Source organism: Loxodonta africana, chromosome 27 (assembly GCF_030014295.1).
Source record: "Loxodonta africana isolate mLoxAfr1 chromosome 27, mLoxAfr1.hap2, whole genome shotgun sequence".
Lineage (NCBI taxonomy): Eukaryota > Metazoa > Chordata > Mammalia > Proboscidea > Elephantidae > Loxodonta > Loxodonta africana.
The window spans coordinates 11,157,843-11,177,582 of record NC_087368.1 but is presented as its reverse complement, the minus strand read 5'-3'; the positions used below and the strand labels follow the sequence as shown (position 1 = coordinate 11,177,582).

General features: G+C 41.5%; 1 protein-coding gene across 3 annotated transcripts in view; it reads right to left on the bottom strand.

Annotated features, from left to right (window-relative positions):
- ATP2C1 (ATPase secretory pathway Ca2+ transporting 1) overlaps positions 1-19,506 on the bottom strand; it is a 183,074-nt gene extending 163,568 nt beyond the window's left edge. The window contains exons 1-2 of one of the 3 annotated variants that reach the window (XM_064277327.1): positions 19,292-19,506; positions 18,939-19,060 (exon numbers count right to left, since the gene is read on the bottom strand). In XM_064277327.1, coding sequence (XP_064133397.1) covers positions 18,939-18,941 — 3 coding nt within the window. In that variant the 5' untranslated portion in view covers positions 18,942-19,060; positions 19,292-19,506. Of the gene's footprint in view, positions 1-11,535; positions 11,761-18,938; positions 19,061-19,291 lie in introns of those variants that run through there. The other 2 variants (XM_023540036.2, XM_064277326.1) reach the window with 2 other exon arrangements.
- Positions 19,507-19,740: the final 234 nt, after the last annotated feature.

Below are 19,740 nucleotides of genomic sequence, written 5' to 3'. Positions count from 1 at the left end.
TACTCCCAAACTCATTCAATGAAGCCAGCATAACCCCGATACCAAAACCAGGTAAAGACACCACAAAAAAGAAAATTACAGACCGATATCCCTCATGAACATAGACACGAAAATACTCAACAAAATTCTAGCCAATAGAATTCAACAGCACGTCAAAAAAAAAATGCACCATGACTAAACAGGAGTCATAATAGGTATGCAGGGATGGCTCAGCACTACAAAATCAATCAATGTAAACCATCACATAAATAAAACAAAAGATAAGAACGACAAGATTTTATCAATTGATGCAGAAAAGGCATTTGAGAAAGTGTAACACCCATTCCTGATTTAAAAAAAAAAAAAAACTCAGCAAAATAGGAATAGAAGGGGAATTCCTCAACATAATAAAGGACATTTATACAAAGCCAACAGCCAACATTCTTCTAAACACAGAGTCTGAAAGCATTCCCCTTGAGATCAGGAACCAGGCAAGGATGCCCTTTATCACCACTCTTATTCAACATTGTGCTGGAGGTCCTAGCCAGAGCAATAAGGCAAGGAAAAAATATAAGGGGCATCCAAATTGGTAAGGAAGAAGTAAAAGTATCCCTAGCGCAGATGATGTAATTGTATACACAGAAAACCCCCAAAGAATTCACAAAAAACTGCTGGAACCAACAGAAGATTTCACCAAAGTATCAGGATACAAGATAAACATAGATTCCTCTACATCAACAAAGAGAACTTAGAGAAGGAAATCACCAAATCAATACCATTTACAATAGCCCCTAAAGTACTTAGGAATAAACCTAACCAGAAACGTAAAAGACCTATACAAAGAAAACTACAAGATACTACTGCAAGAAACCAAGAGACCTATATAAGTGGAAAAACATACCATGCTCATAAAAAAGATAGGAAAACTCAACACTGTAAAAATCAATTCTATCCAAAGGGATATACAGATTCAATACAATCCTGATCCAAATTCTAAAGGCAATTTTTAATGAGATGGAGAAACAAATCACCAACTTCATATGGAAAGGAAAGAGGGCCCAGATAAGTAAAGCATTACTGAAGAAGAAGCACAAAATGGGGGGCCTCACACTACCTGATTCTAGAACCTAATATACCGCCATAGTAGTCAAAACAGCCTGGTACTTGTTCAACAACAGATACATAGACTAATGGAACAGAATTGAGAACCCAGACATAAATTCATCCACCTATGAGCAGCTGATATTTGACAAAGGCCGAAAGTCTGTTAAATGGGGGAAAGACAGTCTCTTTAACAAATGATGCTGGCATAAATGGACACCCATCTGCAAAAAAATGAAAGAACCCATACCTCACACCACGTACAAAATCTAACTCAAAATGGATCAAAGACCTAAATGTAAAATCTAAAACAATAAAGATCATGGAAGAAAAAATAGGGACAACGCTAGGTGCCCTAATACATGGCATAAATAGTACACAAATCATAAATAACAATGCACAAACATCAGAAGAGAAACTAGATAACTGGAAGCTCCTAAAAATCAAGCACTTAGGCTCATCAAAAGACTTCACCAAAAGAGTAAAAACAGCATACAGACCAGGAAAAAAAAATTCAGCTAGGACATATCTGATAAGGGTCTAATCTCTAAAATCTATAAGAAACTGCAGCACCTCAACAACAAAAAGACAAATAATCCAATTTAAAAATGGGTGAATGATGTGAACAGACACTTCACAGAAGAAGACATTCAGGTGGCTACCAGACAGACGATGATATGCACACCATCATTAGCCATTAGAGAAATGCAAATCAAAACTACAATTAGATGCCATCTCACGTGAACAAGACTAGCAGTAATCAAAAAACACAAAATAATGAACGTTGGAGAGATTGTAGGGAGACTGGAACACTTATGCGCTGCTGGTGGGAAGGTAAAATGGCCCAACCACTTTGAAAATGATTTAATGCTTTCTTTTTTAAAAAGTTAGAGTTAGAAGTACCATTAAAAAAAAAAAATCTAGGAATCCCACTCCTAGGAATATATCCTGGTGACATAAGAGCCATCACATGGATAGACATATGCACGCCCATGTTCATTGCAGGATTGTTCACAACAGCAAAAAGATGGAAACAACCTAGGTGCCCATCAACAGATGAATAGTTGTACAAATTATGGTACATACACACAATAGAATACTATGCAACAATAAAGAAGAATGATGAATCTGAGAAACATCTCACAACATGGATGAATCTGGAGGGCATTATGCTGAGTGAAATTAGTCAGTCGCAAAAGGACAAATATTGTGTGAGACCGCTATTATAAGAACTCAAGAAAAGGTTTAAACACAGAAGAAAGCATTCTTTGATGGTTATGGGAGGGGGGAGGAGAATTCACTAACTGGGTAGTAGATAAGAATCATCTTCGGTGAAGGGAAGGACAGCACAAAATACAGGGGATATCAGCACAACTGGACCAAAGCAAAAGCTAAGAAGTTTCCTGGACACATTCAAACACTTTGAGGAACTGAGTAGCTGGGGCTGGGGTCCAGGAACCATAGCTTTGGGGAACATCTAGGTCAATTGGTATAACAGGGTTTATTAAGAAAATGTTTCGCATTCTACTTTGGTGAGTGACATCTAACCGCATAAACCAGAGACTCCACCAGCTTGGGACCAGAAGAACTAGATGGTGCCCAGCTACCACCAATGACTACGCCGACAGGGAACACATCACTGAGTCCTGGTCTGAGCAGGAAAAAAGTGTGGAGCAGAACTCAAATTCCTCTAAAAAGACCAGACTTAAGGGTCTGGCAGAGACTGCAGGAACTCCCAAAAGTGTGGCCCTGGGACACTGTGTTAACCCAGAATGGAAACCATTTCTGAAGCCCATTCTTCAAACAAAGATTAGACAGCACTATAAAACAAACAAACAAACAAAACACACGTGAGGAGTGTACTTCTTAGTTCAATCATATACGCAAGATCAAATGGGTGGCTACTGTCTGGAGGCAGGATGAGAATGGAGGAAGGGACAGGAACTAGCTGAATGGACACAAGGAACCTGAGGTGGAAAGGGGGAGTGTGCTGTCACATTGTGGGGACTGCAACTGATGTCACAAAACAATATGTGTATCAATTTTTGTATGAGAAATTAACTTGAGCTATGGATGTTCACCTAAACACAACAAAAAAGATATGTTAAAAAAATTTCCTTTTACAAACTTAATAAAAATTCCTTTAAATATTTTAAAACCGCAAAAAATAAATAAATAAAAATCCAGTGATCTTGTTCAAATTGGAAATATTTCCTTGAGCCATTGAAGAAAAACTTTTGAACAGCCTCCAAAACAAAGTCTGGTTCTAATCCTTAATTAAAATATAGCTACTGTACATACCTCCTGGCCCCAAAGACCACTCTTCTTTTAAGCAGGTTTATTGTTATGACCACTCTTCTTTTAAGCAGGTTTATTGTTAAATAGGCAAGACTTGTCAGGTCAGCTCTTAGATGGTATTTCTTGTTCAGACCAAAGTCTTCCTGTTCAAAAGAACAAGGCACTACCAGCATAAATCATCCTGAATCGTTGTCTATTAAATTAGCCATCCTGTATTTTCTGGTTCCTTGCCCGTTTTTCTCCTGGAGGAACATGTAGGAGACTAGATTCAGGTTGGTGAGGCTGCTGAAGGACAGTATAAGGAAGAAGAGCTAAAAAGAACAGGCTCTTCTCTGACTCAGCCTTTCATCAGAGGGGTTTGTTTCCTCTTGACAGGCGACCCCACGGTACCAACTGCCTTCTAAACGCAGCCCATACAGTCCTCTTCTCTTTGCATGGCAGGAATATTGCCTTTTCTACGTTGCTGCCCAGGGATTCACAATACATATGGAAAAAAAAAAAACACCGAGCTGGTGGTCAATGAGCCAAATTCTAATCTGAGCTCTGGCACAAGTGAGCTGTGTGAACTTAGGCAAATGCCTTAACTTCTGACACTAGCTTCACATCCATAAAATAAATCACTCTATACGATTTCCCCTAGATATCACCAGCCTCCAGAAGTAGATCTCCAGGCCTTTCTTCTAAAGCACCTCTGGGTGGACTCGAACCTCCAACCCTTTGGTTAGCAGCTGAGCACGTTAAACATTTGCACCACCCAGGGACTCCTTTACTAAGGGTAATAACCCTATTTTCATCATCTCACGCTCACGTGTATTACAGCATCTTAGCCCCTGAACTCCCAACCCCCCCCAGCTTCTCTCATAACTATGGAATTCCCTTTCATTCAATTATATAAATTTATCACCTACTTATCTGCCAGATTTATGCTTGGCACTGGGGACAAAAGAGAAAAGGAAAACAATCATGTTCACTGCATCGGGGTGAAATAAGATTTTTATTTAAAGAAGAGAATTCTGATTGCTATGAGGAACATGAAGAGTAGGGTAGCAAGAGTTGAGTGTGGGGAGACAAATTAGAATGCTATTGCAATAGTCAAAGTGAGAGAGGATAGCGTAGCCGTTTTGTTGGAGTGAAGATGGAGGATTCAGTAACTATTTTGGAAGTAGAATTGACCAGGCTCACTAAGGGATTGGGAAGGGTAGATGAAGGACAGAAAGTGAGGTGCCAAAGTGACCCCAGGTTTCTGGTTTGAGCTATTGGGTTGATTGATGGGGAAACCCGGGGAGGAGCAGGTTTGGGGATGGGACTTGTGTGCTCTCTTTGGACACATTCAGCCTGTAAGACATTCAGATGAGATGTCAAGTAGGCAATTGGATATACAAAGCTGAGTGCAGAGAGAGGTTTGAGCTGAGGGTAAACATGAGGGAGCGGTGGAAAAGGAGGAGCTCACCCAGGGAGAGGTCACAAACTGTTATCTCATAGTGATTGATGCTGTCACCCATGAATAGTGTTTGCACCAAGAGTGCTGGCCCCCAAGGGCAGTACTCTTGGGTGTTCATAGGGCACACTGTTTTCTGCAGGCGTCATTGAAGCCAGGCTACGGTCTGCCCAGAGATGGAGCAAATTCTCCCTTCCACCTCTGTGTCCCACTTGGTCACCTAAGCCATAAAGCCGATTATTGGGCCTCTAGTACTCATGAAATCATTCCCAAGCTCTAACACCAACATCTGAGTCCAACCCTGGCTTTTCCCCTCAGGCCAAAATAAAAATAGCTAAAACTATACACCCTCATGCATATGTTCAGCAAACCTGCCCAGACTCATCTGAGACCTCACTTGGGTTTTGGCTGTCCCCACCCCTTATCACTACAACACCATTTAAATAACACTGATTTAAAATGCCTCATTATTAAATTTTCACAAACTTCAGCATCTTCATCTGATTAATGGGCTCAATTTTCTACTTGTTTAGGGGCTTGGTGTTTATGAAATGCCTGATACAAGAAAGCTTGGGAAGGCAGAGGATAAGTTTTTTGTTGTTGTTGTTTTTATCGTTGAGAATATACACAGCAAAACATACACCACTTCAACAGTGTCTTAGCTATCTAGAAATACCACAAGTGGATGGCTTTAACAAACAGAAGTTTTTTCTCACACAATCTAGTAGGCTAGAAGTCCAAATTCAGGGCGCCAGCTCCAGGGGACAGCTTTCTCTGTTGGCTCTGGAGGAAGGTCCTTGTCATCAATCTTTCCCTGGCTTAGGAGCTTCTCCGTGCAGGAACCCGGGGTCCAAAGGATGAGCTCTGTTTCCAGTGCTGCTTTCTTGGTGGTATGAGGTCCCCTGTCTCTCTGCTTGCTTCTGTCTTTTATATCTCAAAAGAGATTGGCTCAAGACACAATCCAACTTGTAGATTGAGCCCTGCCTCATTAACATAACTGCTGCCTATCCCACCTCATTCACATCATAGAGGTAGGATTCACAACACGTAGGAAAATCACATCAGATGACAAAATGGTAGACAATCACACAATACTGGGACTCACACCCTAGCCGAATTGATACACGTATTTTTGGGGGACACAGTTCAGTCCATGACACTTTCTATATGTACAATTCAGTGACATTGATTACATTCTTTGAATTGTGCAACGATTCTCACCTTCCATTTCTGTGTTGTTCCTCTCCCATTAAATAAATTCTTGAGGTCCTAAGGTTCCTATCTAATCTTTCAAGTTGCTGTTGTCACTTTGATCCCATACAAACCAGTTGCTGTCAAGGAGATTCTGACTCATAGTGACCCTATACAGATAAATATTAAAACAGCATCATGCTCAAGGCAGAAATTTTTTACTGGTTAAGCCACTGTTTGATTTTTAGAAGACCTCATGTGATATTTTTTATTTAATTTTTAAAGATGATCTCAGGGCCATAGAGGATGAGTTATTTGTTCTCTATTTGATAAATAGCCTGTTGACCATTGGCTGGTACATCACAATAGAAACAACAATGATAATAAAAACAACAACAACAAAAAGTCATATCTCATGTCAACCTTCACATCTGTATGATGCCAAGTATAACGGAGAAGATTGCTGAGGAGAAGCTTCGGATAAAAAAGGACTTGTGCACAGGGCGAGTATAACAATGACCATGACTTAGACCAGGGAAGAGGGGCATAGAGACCTTCCAGGTCCAGTCAAGAAATGTGCAGAGTCAAGAAAGGAGGTATACTCCATAGGCAACGCAGTGTGTACCTTCTGCCTGGGATGCAGGTCCCTCCTACTCCAGTTTGTACCAGGCTCTAAGATGGGCCTGAGGGAACAAAGAACAAGATACAACCTGACATTATGTGTGTATGGGTGCAAATATGTTGATGTGTAAGTAAATTATTTACTACACGCAATAAGAGCTGTAATAGAAGCAAACACAGAATATCTTGGGAAAGGCAGGGGCTGAGAAAGTAAGAACTCAATACAATGTTCATAGCTGTTCATGGGTCACCCCAAACAGTTGTAAACCGGGGAGGAGACCACCCACCCAGTCCAAGTCCAGATGTTTCCATGTTAAATCTACTGTTCTTAATGAATACATTTTATAACACTTAAAAAAAAAAATCCTATATAAACAATATATCTACATCTCAGAAAACCTTCATCAGGATTGGAGAACGGTTTTCACTGAGCCCATGTAACCTGAGTCTTGAAGTACGTGTAGGAGATCTCCAGGTGGGCAAGGAGTAAGTAAAGGAGGAATATTCTGGGCTAGACGGAGGAATGTGTTCAAATGCACAAGAGTGGAGAAGCATATGGTGTGTCTGGGATAATATTCCCCAAGTATGTGGGACACAACACAGGTGGTACCCAATGGTACCTCACCAGATGAAGCAGGAGAAGATTTTAGGGGGCATGCAGATGCTGTATTAAATAACAATGAATCACTTGATGTGAACATTGTCTACATTTAAAAATAATAATTTTTATTGTGCTTTAAGTGAAAGTTTACAAATCAAGTCAGTCTGTCACATATAAACTTATATATACCTTACTACATACTCCCATTTACCCTCCCCCTAATGAGTCAGCCCACTCCCTCCTTCCAGTCTCTCCTTTCGTGACCGTTTTGCCAGTTTCTAACCCTCTCTACCCTCCCATCTCCCCTCCAGACAGGAGATGCCAACACAGTCTCAAGTGTCCACCTGATACAAGTAGCTCACTCTTCATCAGCATCTCTCTCCAACCCATTGTCCAGTCCCTTCCATGTCTGATGAGTTGTCTTCGGGAATGGTTCCTGTCCTGGACCAACAGAAGGTTTGGGGACCATGACCGCCGGGATTCTTCTAGTCTCAGTCAGACCATTAAGTCTGGTCTTTTTATGAGAATTTTGGGTCTGCATCCCACTGATCTCCTGCTCCCTCAGGGGTTCTCTGTTGTGCTCCCTGTCAGGGCAGTCATCAGTTGTGGCCAGGCACCATCTAGTTCTTCTGGTCTCAGGATGATGTAAGTCTCTGGTTCATGTGGCCTTTACTGTCTCCGTTGTCTACATTTTAATTAATTCCTATCTCTCCTTGCCTAGCAGAATTTCTCAACTGGCTACTAGGATGCTTTCACACTTCTCTTAAAAACTAAATTTCTTTCTTAATAAACAGAGCAGGCTTTAGGCTCAGGTTTCACAGGTAACAGCATCTAGCTAGAGTTTAATATTATTTTGCTTTAATTATATGTATCCTTCTGTTCTATTTATGGCAAATGATAGTGGTTTCCATTTACAGTAGTACTATGAAATTTTCTTTTTAAACAAGGAAGTATAAAAAGTGAGTGATTTAAATATATAGAAAAATATTGAGGTAATAAACACCTATGGTAAGAATTATGACAATGGTATGTAAGTATCTAAAGTTTTAAAAACTCCCTAGAGAGGAAGAACCTAGAGAGGTGAAAAGTTCGCAGTCCGATGTGCTGCTGTCACTAGATTTTTCAAGGATCAAGCAGGGTAAAATGGATAAAGTTTAAAATCAGGCAGTCAGGAGTTCAAATCTTACTTTAGTACTTACTAGCTGGGTGGCCTTGGGTGAGCCCTCTTAAGAGCCCTAAGTCTCACTTCCCTCCCGTTATAAGAAGCATCAGTCTTACAGGAGTAAGAGACAACAAATATGCAGGTCATAAAATTATAGACATTGTTGACCTCCTTTATAACTTTCCAACAAGATTTTCAAGGTTAGTCATGATTGACTCTGACCTAGTTTCTCTAATTCTGTGAGACATTATATCTGCAGAGCTTTCATTGGTTTTAGAAAGGAATCAAATACATTATTTTTCTTTATTTCCCCATTCCCTTATAGAAGTAAGCACTCAGCGCATTGCTCATAGCTGTTCCCAAACCCAAAAAAACCAAACCCATTGCCGTTGAGTCAATTCTGCCTCATACCAACCCCATAGGGGAGAGTAGAACTGCCACACTGGGCATGCAAGGAGCAGCAGGTGGATTTGAACAGCTGACCCTTTGGTTAGCAGCCAAATGCTTAATCACTGTGCCACCAGGGCTCCATAGCTGTTCCCAGGTCATCTTAAGTGATTGTAAGCTGAGAAGGGGACCACCCACCCAGTCCAAGTCAGATGTTTCCACATTAAATTCTAATGTTCTAGCTGAATGCATTTTGTAACACTTTTAAAGTAAATTAAAAAAAAAAAAAAAAACGGTAAAAGCCCTGTATAAGGTCTCTGGAAACCCTGGTGGCATAGTGCTTAAGTAGTACAGCTGCTAACCAAAATGTTGGCAGTTCAAATCCACCAAGTGCACTGTGCAAACACTAGGAGGCAGTTCTACTCTGTCCTATAGGGTCACTATGAGTCAGAATCAACTCAACAGCAACAGGTTTGGTTTTTTCAGTTTTGTATAAGGTCTTTAGGTGGCACAAGGGATCCCTGGTGGCACAGCAGTTAAAGTGCTCAGCTGCTAACCAAAACGTCGGCAGTTCAAACCCACCAGCCACTCCAAGGGAGCAAGATGTGGTGGTCTGCTTCTGTAAAGATTTACAGGCTTGGAAACCCTAGGGAGAAGTTCTACTCTGTCCCATTGTGCCTCTATGAGCCAGAATCGATTCAACAGCAATGTTTTGTTTTGTTTTTTGGGGTGGCACAAATAGTTTGCAGTCAGCTACTAACCTAAAGGTCGATGGTTCAAATCCACCCAGCAGTGCTGGGAAAGAAAAGGCCTGAAGACCTGCTTCTGTTAAGGTTACAGCCAAGAAAACCCTATGGAGCTGTTCTACTCTGTTAGTATGTGGGGTTGCCATGAGTTGGAACTGACTCAATGGCACTAACAACAACAACAAATAAACAATATAGCCACATCTCAGAAAACTTAAAATCACAAGAAAAGGAGAGGAGGAAATCACTTAATCCGTATTCCACAATTCTGGCCCCATCCTTTCAGCCACCTCTCCTCTCCCTGTTCCATGTGTCCCCCTGCCCCCCCGCCCCCCCCATAATGAATAGGGCCTGAAGATGCCTGTGAACTTTGCCAGTGGGACAAACTGCAACTTGGAGCACGACCACCCTGTTCTCTGGCTTTCCCCTTCAAAAATCAAGTGCCTGCTAAGATTTGGAAACCAATAGATATCCTTGTAAGTGTGATACCTTGCCTAAGTAAGCTCTCTTAGCATAGTCTGTTTGAATTCCCAACTTTTATAAAATCATTAAAGTGTGGCATAAAAACAGTGCCATCTCAATCAGAAGCAATGATTTGCATTTTCCAAATTAGGCATTGACTTTTTTTGGAAACCTGTCATTAGAGGATTTTCCGTCAGTTGACCTTTCCTTTCATTTCCTGGAAGTGTTTTATTAAGTGGGCCAACTCATATCACAAAGGAGGACAAATATAGGACCACTGAGAATATCTCACGTACAGTTTTGCAGTTCTAGTTACAAGCACAATGCACAAGCAATTTATGACTCCGTCTTTCCTGGAAACCCTGGTGGTGTAGTGGTTAAGTGCTACGGCTGCTAACTAAAGGATCAGCAGTTTGAATCTGCCAGGTGGTCCTTGGAAACTCTGTGGAGCAGTTCTACTCTGTCCTGTAGGGTCGCTATGAGTCTGAATCGACTCAATGGCACTGGGTTTGGTTTTTTTTGTTTGTTTGTTTCCATCTTTCCCATGGCTACCCATTTCTCCTATACCACCGCCACAAACCAAAACAAACCCATTGCCTTCCGACGCATAGCGAACCTATAGGTCAGGGTAGAGCTGCCCCACAGGGTTTTCAAGGAGCGGCTGGTGGATTCAAACTGACGACCTTTTGGTTAGTAGCCAAGCTCTTAACCACTGTGCCACCAGGGCTCCACCACTGCCACACTTCTTCCTAAATGAACCACCAGATTTAAAAGGATCAGATGTTGCTATTTCTTCTCACAAGTTGGTACAATTCATAAGAGCCATTTTTATAACTACTTTTTCCACAGATTGTAAGGGATGGAATGATAGAAACCTCAAGCAGTAAGAGGAATGCATGATTTTAAATGAGAAATAATCAGACGTTTGCATAGTTTTTAAATACTTATACTCTCACAGGATAGAACCTGTGACTAGAAATCCTAACTGTTGATTGACTAAAAAGACTGAAGCCTGCAGTATTCCACCATGAAACAAAATTACTAGTTACCTCAGAACGGTCTTCACAGCTCATTAATGATCTGTTCAAAATAGTCTACAAAAAAGTTTTTTTTTTTTTTTTACAAATCCTAGTGATATTAGCATCATCGTAAATACATACAAAAAGTCAAATGTACTTCTAGGGCTTCATATTTTTCTTTGTCAAGATATTGATGTTTCAAAATTTGTAGTTGAAGAGGTGGAAAATTATCAAGGAATGCCGAATTTAACTCCGATAGAGTGGTTTAGCCTAGCTACTCAGAAAAAAGAAAAGCACATGGTTCATTGCAGAACTTCAGATTAAACTCAGGCTCCAAATGTTCTCCAAATTTAGGTAAATCCTCACAAGCCTGCTCGCTCTTCTGATTGCCAAGTCTGAACAGCCATAAACAGCAACCAACCTGTGCCTATAATTATGTAAACTAGCCGACACTAAATCGCTAAACAACAAAAGAACAACACGTAGAAGTAAGCACTCATTGACTAAAGATGACATAAACGGAATGATACCTGTTCTTCGGCTCTTTGGTTTCTCAGTGTCGACAAGTATTTCCTAATTGCATGGAGAGGGTATTTTTTGAAATAAGCGAATCTAGACTGAGGCAACAGATTCTCCATAATGGGGAAGGCAAGAGGGCTCTTGTCTGCCTCTCTCTGTCAGCAACCTTATGAAATTTAGAAACTCTGCAGTTCCTCAGTTGCCTAGAGGTTTGCTTGTAGCTCACCCACTTCCCTGCAAACAAAGCAGATTTTCTCCTTGTCCTTGCTGCTTCCTCTTTTAGATAGAGCTCTCGGTGAAACCAGACAGCCTAGTATGAACACCGGGTAAAAGTGTCCTGAAATACAATGCCCCGAGGGCAAGAGGAGCCAGGAGGAATTTAGGGGCTGGTCCACAGAATGCAAATTGCGGCTGTCCTATTTCTAGCGACAGCATTCTGCTGCAAGCTGTGTTAATATTAGCTAGCTGGTGACTTTGCACACCCACAGCCTCTCATGAGGTTTAATCTTAACTCATCTGACAGCTTTTCTGGCTCCTAAAGAGGACATGGCATGCGGTTTTTCTAGTTTCCTTCTAGATGTCTTATTATAACCAACACATAGTCTTCAGCAGCATCTCAGCTCCGAAGTGTCAATTCGTTCAGTCTTGAGAAGAATTGTTTTAGAAGACTTCTAAGAAATTTAACAAATTACCTCCCTCTTCATTGTTATCAAGTTTGGTGTCAGTACTGAAAAGGCTTGGTTTACACTGTGATGCATTATACAACATGCCCAAGAACGAGATACCCCACAGTAATTGAATAATGGCTGCAAACAGATTCTGTTGTGAGTTAAAAAGGCTTCTCTCCTTGAATGCTTATCTCAAATACACAGGCTGAGTCTAGGCACATTGTCACCTCAGGCTTTATGCTGAGTATAAGGGAGAGAAAATGTTAAACATTTAAAAAACACTTTCTGACTATTATAAAAAGGACTCATGCTTTGAAAAAACAAAACATGACAAGAGGTCTGAAGTCCTAGGAGACATGAAATCATAAAATTCAAAGTCCAATATTTTCTTAATACCCTACTGAGGTCTCAGGGTTTCTAAACAGCCCATTCTTCAAAATAGGCTTTGTTATTTTATTGTCCTTTTTAACTTTGCAGTAGCTGGTTCATTTGATGGAAACAATTGATTTCTGTAAAGGGCTGTCCTGTAGAGGCTAGGCTAGACCAAAAAAAAAAAAGTTGCTGTCAAATGGATTCTGACTCATAAGTACCCTGTAGGCCACAGTAGAACTACCCCATTGGGTTTCCAAGGAAGCAGACTGCCACATCTTTCTCCTGCAGAGTGGCTGGTGGGATTTGAACCTACGACCTTTCTGTTGGGCAGCTGAGTGCTTTAACCACTGCGCCATCAAGGCTCCTTCTAGGCTAGAGGTGAATCAATAGTCTGAAGGCTCAGAGATTTGCTTTAGGTAGAACAAAAAAAAAAACCAAACCCACTGTGACCTCATAGCACAGGGTAGAACTGTCACATAGAATTTCCAATGAGCACCTGGTGGGTTTGAACTGCTGACCTTCTGGTTAATAGCTACAGCACTTAACCACTGTGCCACTAGGGTTTCCTTTAGGTAGAAAGAGAGGTCTTTTTACTTCTTCAGAGAAAACACCGCAGGTGTAGGGTAGAGTAGTGGGCAGGGAGAGCTGGTGAACCTGTGTTGCAGCCTGAGCTGTGGATGGCCTCCCTGACACTCCAGGCTGGGCCACCTGCCTTCAGGGAACACACTTGATGAGCCTAATGTGGCTGAGCTATGAGCAGTCCAGGCCATTTGGCAGGCTGGCAGCCGGCCCACTTGCAAGGTGATCTTTCAGTCTCACCAGCGCCGGGCATGCAATTCCAAGAAGTCATTTACATAATGCTGCTGGGGCTGGCTCTGAGGAGGAGGTCCTGCCCTCCTGTCACCTCCCCAGGTGCACTGCTACTGGCTTACAGAGGCTCTGCTTGTCCTCCTGTGTATGCTGGAGGCAGCTGGCTCTAATGAGGGCAAGAGAGAAGCGCCGTCTTCTGAGCTGCTGGAATGCTAAGGGCACAGTGCTGTGTGCTCCCTGCCAGCTCACAGTCCAGCAAAAGAAGCTTGGAATCCTGACTCCCTGGGTCAACTAGAGGCCCTGGAAAGAGCGGTAGCCCCAGGGACAGTGGGAGAAAGTAAAGGTGCCATTCACACACACCCTCTAGGAATCATTAGCAGCCCTTGCTTCCCTTTTTTTAAATACCTAAACCTGCTGAGGTGCCTCTTACCATGGGCAGAAGCCAGCAGCCTGCCAAACAAACACCTACAGCGTGGCCGGTGATCCAAGCCTTTTCCCAAGGGACTAATGCAAAGCAGGCCTCATTTCAGATGGCTATTTCCTCTGGGTTGAGAAGAGTGATGAAAAGAGATGGGGAGGGAGGAGAAAATGAACAACCCCCAAAACAAAAACAAAACTCTGTCCTGACTAGACTGAGCATAAAATAGACATAATAATTAAATAAATGCAACCAAAATTCCCTTAGGTGTTCAACTGATAACAAATATATCTAAAATCTAATGTGGCTTTTGCATCAGGCACTGTGCTAAATTCTTTACATGTATCATCTCACGTAATCCTTTAGCACTCTCTAGGGAAACTGAGGCTCAGAGAAGTTAAAAAAATGTACCAAGGTCACACAGCTCCAAAGCAGAGAAGAATAGATTTCAGCTAGATAGGCCTGAGTCCTGAGCCTCCATTCCGAACCAGCACAGCCTCTTAAACCACGTGCAGAAATGGATTTCTGAGGACATCCCTACATGTTAACCTGCAGAAGGAAAGGCATGGAGTTGCCTTGTTAAAGAGAAATACATATGTAGACTGCTAGAAATTTACAGACTAAGACTATTAGACTAGAGGTCCAGGTACATCTTCATGAAACATTACACAACTTCCTTTCCTGAATTCTCTAAAAATCAGGTTTTGTGGCGGTGATGTGGGTAGTGAGCTGAGCATTATAAATACCAAAACTGTTACCATTGAGTTGATTTCGACTCATGGTAACCCCATGTGTTACAGAACAAAACTGAGCTCTGTGGGGTTCTCTTGGCTGTAATCTTTATGGAAGAGATTGCCAGGCCTTTCTTGCATGGCACCACTGGGTAGGTTCAAACTGCTAACCTTTTGACTTGCAGTTGAATGCAAACCGTAATACTTATTACCTATCTTTTTTTTTTTTTATTGTTGTGGTTGTAAATACATATATAGCACAACATTTGCCAATTTCATTATCTCGTAAACATTCCTTTATGACTCTGGTGAGCTTGAAAAGAAGCTCTGTTCTTAGATTTCATTTTTCTGCTTCCCAAATTTTGAAAACTACTGCAACTTCAGTTTCTGTTTGACATAGATTGTAACGGTCCTCTCAATAATCCATACAAATGTAAATGTGGGATCTTATACACCTTATTTCTTAGGTGGGAGTTATCTTCCCCTTGTGCATACAATATGGACATCTCTGCCTGGAGGAGTGCCATTTTTGATTGCCACTTGTGACTAACTCAGTTGCCTTGGTGAAAGGCAGCAGACCAGAGTCCTACTCTGTGGCAACAATGTACTTCTGGAAGGACCAAAAGAGCCCAGTGCATCTGCCTCTGCTGATAAAAGGCTTATTCTGCCCCCTGCAAAGTAGCACAGCAGAGAGTAGAAGCAATTACCTCTCATTCCCACAACTCACTCCCATTTCTTATTCTCTGTTCAATAGGAAAATAACCAACAGAAACCGTGAGCCCAGGAGAGTCATAGATCAAAGCTGCAGTCCCACTGTGAAAGGACATGCCATGTGTACTTTTTGGTTTCTAAGAATTCCCTGCCTTTTTCACAAATGGCTTAAAATGTGAGATATCCCAATTATTTTCTCTTAAAGTGTAGTTTAAGAGGTTAAAGAAATGCCAGAAAAAAATAGTGGCAAGGGGTGAGGAGAGAGGTATTTTACAGTTTATTCTTTTCAAATGTTGGAGACAATGGGATGAAAATGTGGGTTTGTGAAATTACCTGGCACTGTGCATTGCACACAGCAGGTATGTCATTAATGCATGCAAATACATATTTTTTTTAAAGCAGAATGGCAAGGAGAAAAGAATGAGATCCAAGCATTAAATTCAGGTTGAAAAACAGGAAAGGAAACTGAGAAAATGTGTCTTGAGGATACCCTGTGTTGACTGAGTTTCCAAAATGCATCAGGACCAAAACTGAAACTCCACTAATCTCCTTCCAATCAGTGCTGTGAGTTTCCACCAGAAAAATACTCCATTCTCCGGGAATTAATCCAGCCCAGATACAGAGTGAAGGGCAGACAGGCAGAATGATGGAGAAGCTGCTAGCCCAGGAAACAGAACCCATTTTTTATTATGAATTCCACTGAGAAATCTCTCATCCCACCAGGTCTGGATATTGGCCCAGTCTCTTGCTCCCCCAAGGACAGTATTAAATGAAATCAAAAGAGAGGAGAGGAAAGCATTTAGCACTGTTGCTCAGGACAAATTCATACAGCACCAACAGTCCACCTTTTTGTGTGATTAAAGTGCTTCTACTACATCACATGACGTTTTCTTTATTCCTCTGTGTATTGGTTAAGGTTATGTTTCAACTTGGCTAGGCCATGCTTCCCAGTGGTTTAGCAGATATTATGTAATCATCCTCCATTTGGTGATCTGGTGTCTGGGGAGTTTCCTTGGGGTGGGGGGGTGGCCTTGTCATGGATCGAATTGTGTCCCCCCCAAGTATCTGTCAACTTGGCTAGGCCGTGATTCCCAGTACTGTGTGATTGTCTACCATTTTGTCACCTGATGTGATTTTCCTATGTGTTATAAATTCAATCTCTATGATATTAATGGGATGGGATTAGTGGTCGTTATGTTAATGAGGCAGGACTCAATCTACAAGATTAGGTTTTGTCTTAAGCCAATCTCTTTCGAGATAGAAAAGAGAGAAGTGAGCAGAGAGATATGGAGACCTCATACCACCAAGAAACCAGAGACAGGAGAACAGTGTGTCCTTTGGACCCAGGGTTCCTGCACTGAGAAGCTCCTCAACCAGGGAAATTTGATGACAAGGACCTTCCACCAGAGCTGACAGACAGACAAAGCTTTCACCTGGAGCTGACACCCTGAATTCGGACATCTAGCCTCCTAGATTGTGAGAGAATAAATTTCTCTTTGTAAAAGCCATCCTCTTTTAGTATTTCTGTTATAGCAGCACTAGAGAACTAAGATAGGCCTGTATTCAATACATGTTCCGGCAAAGCTCAGCCTCTCTTGATCCTGGATCTGACTCATCATCCTCTGACCTCTGGTTCTTGGGCTGTGAGCCAGCAGTCTGCTGTCTGACCTGCAGATTTTGGGTTTGTCAGCCCCTGCAAAGAGTGTTGGGAGAAGCCTCCAGCCTGAGACCTGACTGGCAGATTTGGGACTTGCCAGCCTCCACAACTGCGTGAGCCATTTCCTTGTACATTCTATAAAGGCAAATATGAATAAAAACTAGTACATTCTATAAAGGCAAATACGAATAAAAACTAGTACATTCTATAAAGGCAAATACGAATAAAAACTAGTACATTCTATAAAGGCAAATACGAATAAAAACTAGTACATTCTATAAAGGCAAATACGAATAAAAACTAGTACATTCTATAAAGGCAAATACGAATAAAAACTAGTACATTCTATAAAGGCAAATACGAATAAAAACTAGTACATTCTATAAAGGCAAATACGAATAAAAACTAGTACATTCTATAAAGGCAAATACGAATAAAAACTAGTACATTCTATAAAGGCAAATACGAATAAAAACTAGTACATTCTATAAAGGCAAATACGAATAAAAACTAGGAAGGGACTCCCCACCTTCTTCCCCTTTTCTTTCAGTATTGGCTTTAGAAAACCTGTGATTTATAAATTCTTTCTCTGTCTCTTTGGAAAGAATGTAAATGTAGGATGCTTCCTCGAGGACCAAGGAGTCATTTCTTTAGAAATGTGATCATCAAGGAAGATAGCGTTCCTATTTCCTAGTTTCTATGACTTCAGGTGGTATCAGGCTCCAAATTGCAAACCGACCTCCAGCCATAAAGATATGAGATCTTGAGTGGGTTGTATCCACTTAGCTGTTTAAAAGAGTTAAGATTCCTTTCTGTCTTTGCAAGCTCTTTAGTGATCGACTGTGATGTATCACATTCTGGTTTAATGCTTATTCAGTAATCAAAGTGTTTGCTTTCTCTTCTATCTTTGTGAAGAGGTTTTCTAGGTTGGGAGCAGATTTTGTTTTTAATTAAATTTCCCAAATGCCTTTGCCATGCGGGGAGTAGTTATCTTACATCCACATATGGTACATTTTTACTTTCCCCAATCCAAATTCAAAATTCCTGTATGGTTCGGTTACAACCACAAATCAACAACTCTGATGTTTTTTATTGCTCTATGAACTATACAACTTTTATGCCTTCTGATTTTCAGTTTCAAGTATTAACTTCTCAAATCTAACAATAACTCTGCCCCCACAGAACACATGTTGTCCCTTGAGAAAAAAAGACTCTTTTTTTTTTTTTCCTGCTTAGTTTAGGCCAAACTTGAATATGCGTGAGAATCACCTGGAAAGTTTCTGGAAGGACAGGCTGATTGCCCAGAGTTTCTGACTTAGTAGGTCTAAAACTGTCATAACTGCTTTGGTGATGCTACTTCTGCTGGTCTGGGGACTCACTGGTTTAGGCGCTGTCTGGTATGGACATGGCTGTTGAGGGATTTCTCAAGTGAAGTTTAAGGACAGATGCCCTGTTTGCTGGAGCACTTTGAAAGCTTCCATCAGATCCACATGCTGAAATGCACTTCCCCAGTACTGGTGCTTTCCCCAGGGGAGCAGCCTTCCCTTCTCACAGCCACTCTCCCAAGAGTGGGCTCCTGCAGTCATCAGGCTTCACGTGGGCCTCCTACCAAGTTCTGTCTTCTCAGTGATATCTCTGACTAGTATCGGATTGGTCTCAAACACTCTCACTCAGTTCCTCTTATCAAGTTGCAGCAGCACTATTGTTAGCATTAGCTCAGGAAGATCAATCTTTAAGTCTAGGACCAGAAACTTCAGGCAGTTCTCCCCAATACTCCCTTCCTCTTCTGCCACTAGCTTTTTGTCCCATTCAAATTGGGAAAGGAGGAATCTTAGACCTGTAACCATGAGCCCCCTCACCACCAAGAATCTTGAAAACCATGGCCCTCAAGCATCATCTGCTCCTCCCTGTCTTCAAAGTGACTGTGTTTTTGGATGGATCCTCCACTAACCCCATCTCCTTTCAATCAGGCATGAGAGTTTCCACTGCAGATATAACTGCAAACTATTCCTGTAACAGAAACATAAAAAGCTCCCAACAAGCTTACCATTTCTGGTGGATTTGGGGGCAGGTCTTTGGAGCGATGTTGCCTCAAGACTTGATTTTCCTCCACCTTCCCCTCAGCAGCCACGCTTTGTTATCTCTAGGGTGGGCAGCAAAAAGTCTTTCCTTTTAAGGAGAAGAGATCAAATGGTTCAGCCTCTGGGGAACTTATAAATTGGTGGGCATGCTATCTATAATTCTGTATGAGAACTGATAAAATGGTTTTAGAAATAAGAAAATGAATTTAAGTGTTTGAATAGTTTTGTCTAAATGGGAGGATGGAGTAAGGGGGTAGTGAGACAGGTTTGAAAGTAAAGGATGTAACTGAAAACAGAAGTCTGATTGGGCTAGACTTACCTTGGCAGGTGATGACTGTTGGAATTAGAGAAGTGGTCCCTACTCTCATTTCTTGCAAGTGGCTGGAAAACACGGTGCCTCAGATGATCCTCTAATCCTTGTCTTGGTATCTGGCGGGGAGGCCAAAGTCTGAGGTGTTTACTTGGGTAGCTCACCCAATTCTCACACCCACCTCCTGTGAGAACCACAGTTGGGGTTGAGGGTAGGAGTTGAAGGAGGTGGCAGCCAATGTTATCTAAAAGAAAGATAATGTGCATGCAATTTGAGATAGAGAAATTGCTTGTCACAGCAAAGCTTATAAAGTCATATTCTGCTACACTATTATTCATGAATTTTTTAAGCACAAAAGGAAATTACATTACACATGCAAATGATCTATGTCTTCCCTGAGCTGGATCACCAAGGAGAATTAATATTGGTCCAACACAGACTACAAACAGGTACAATAA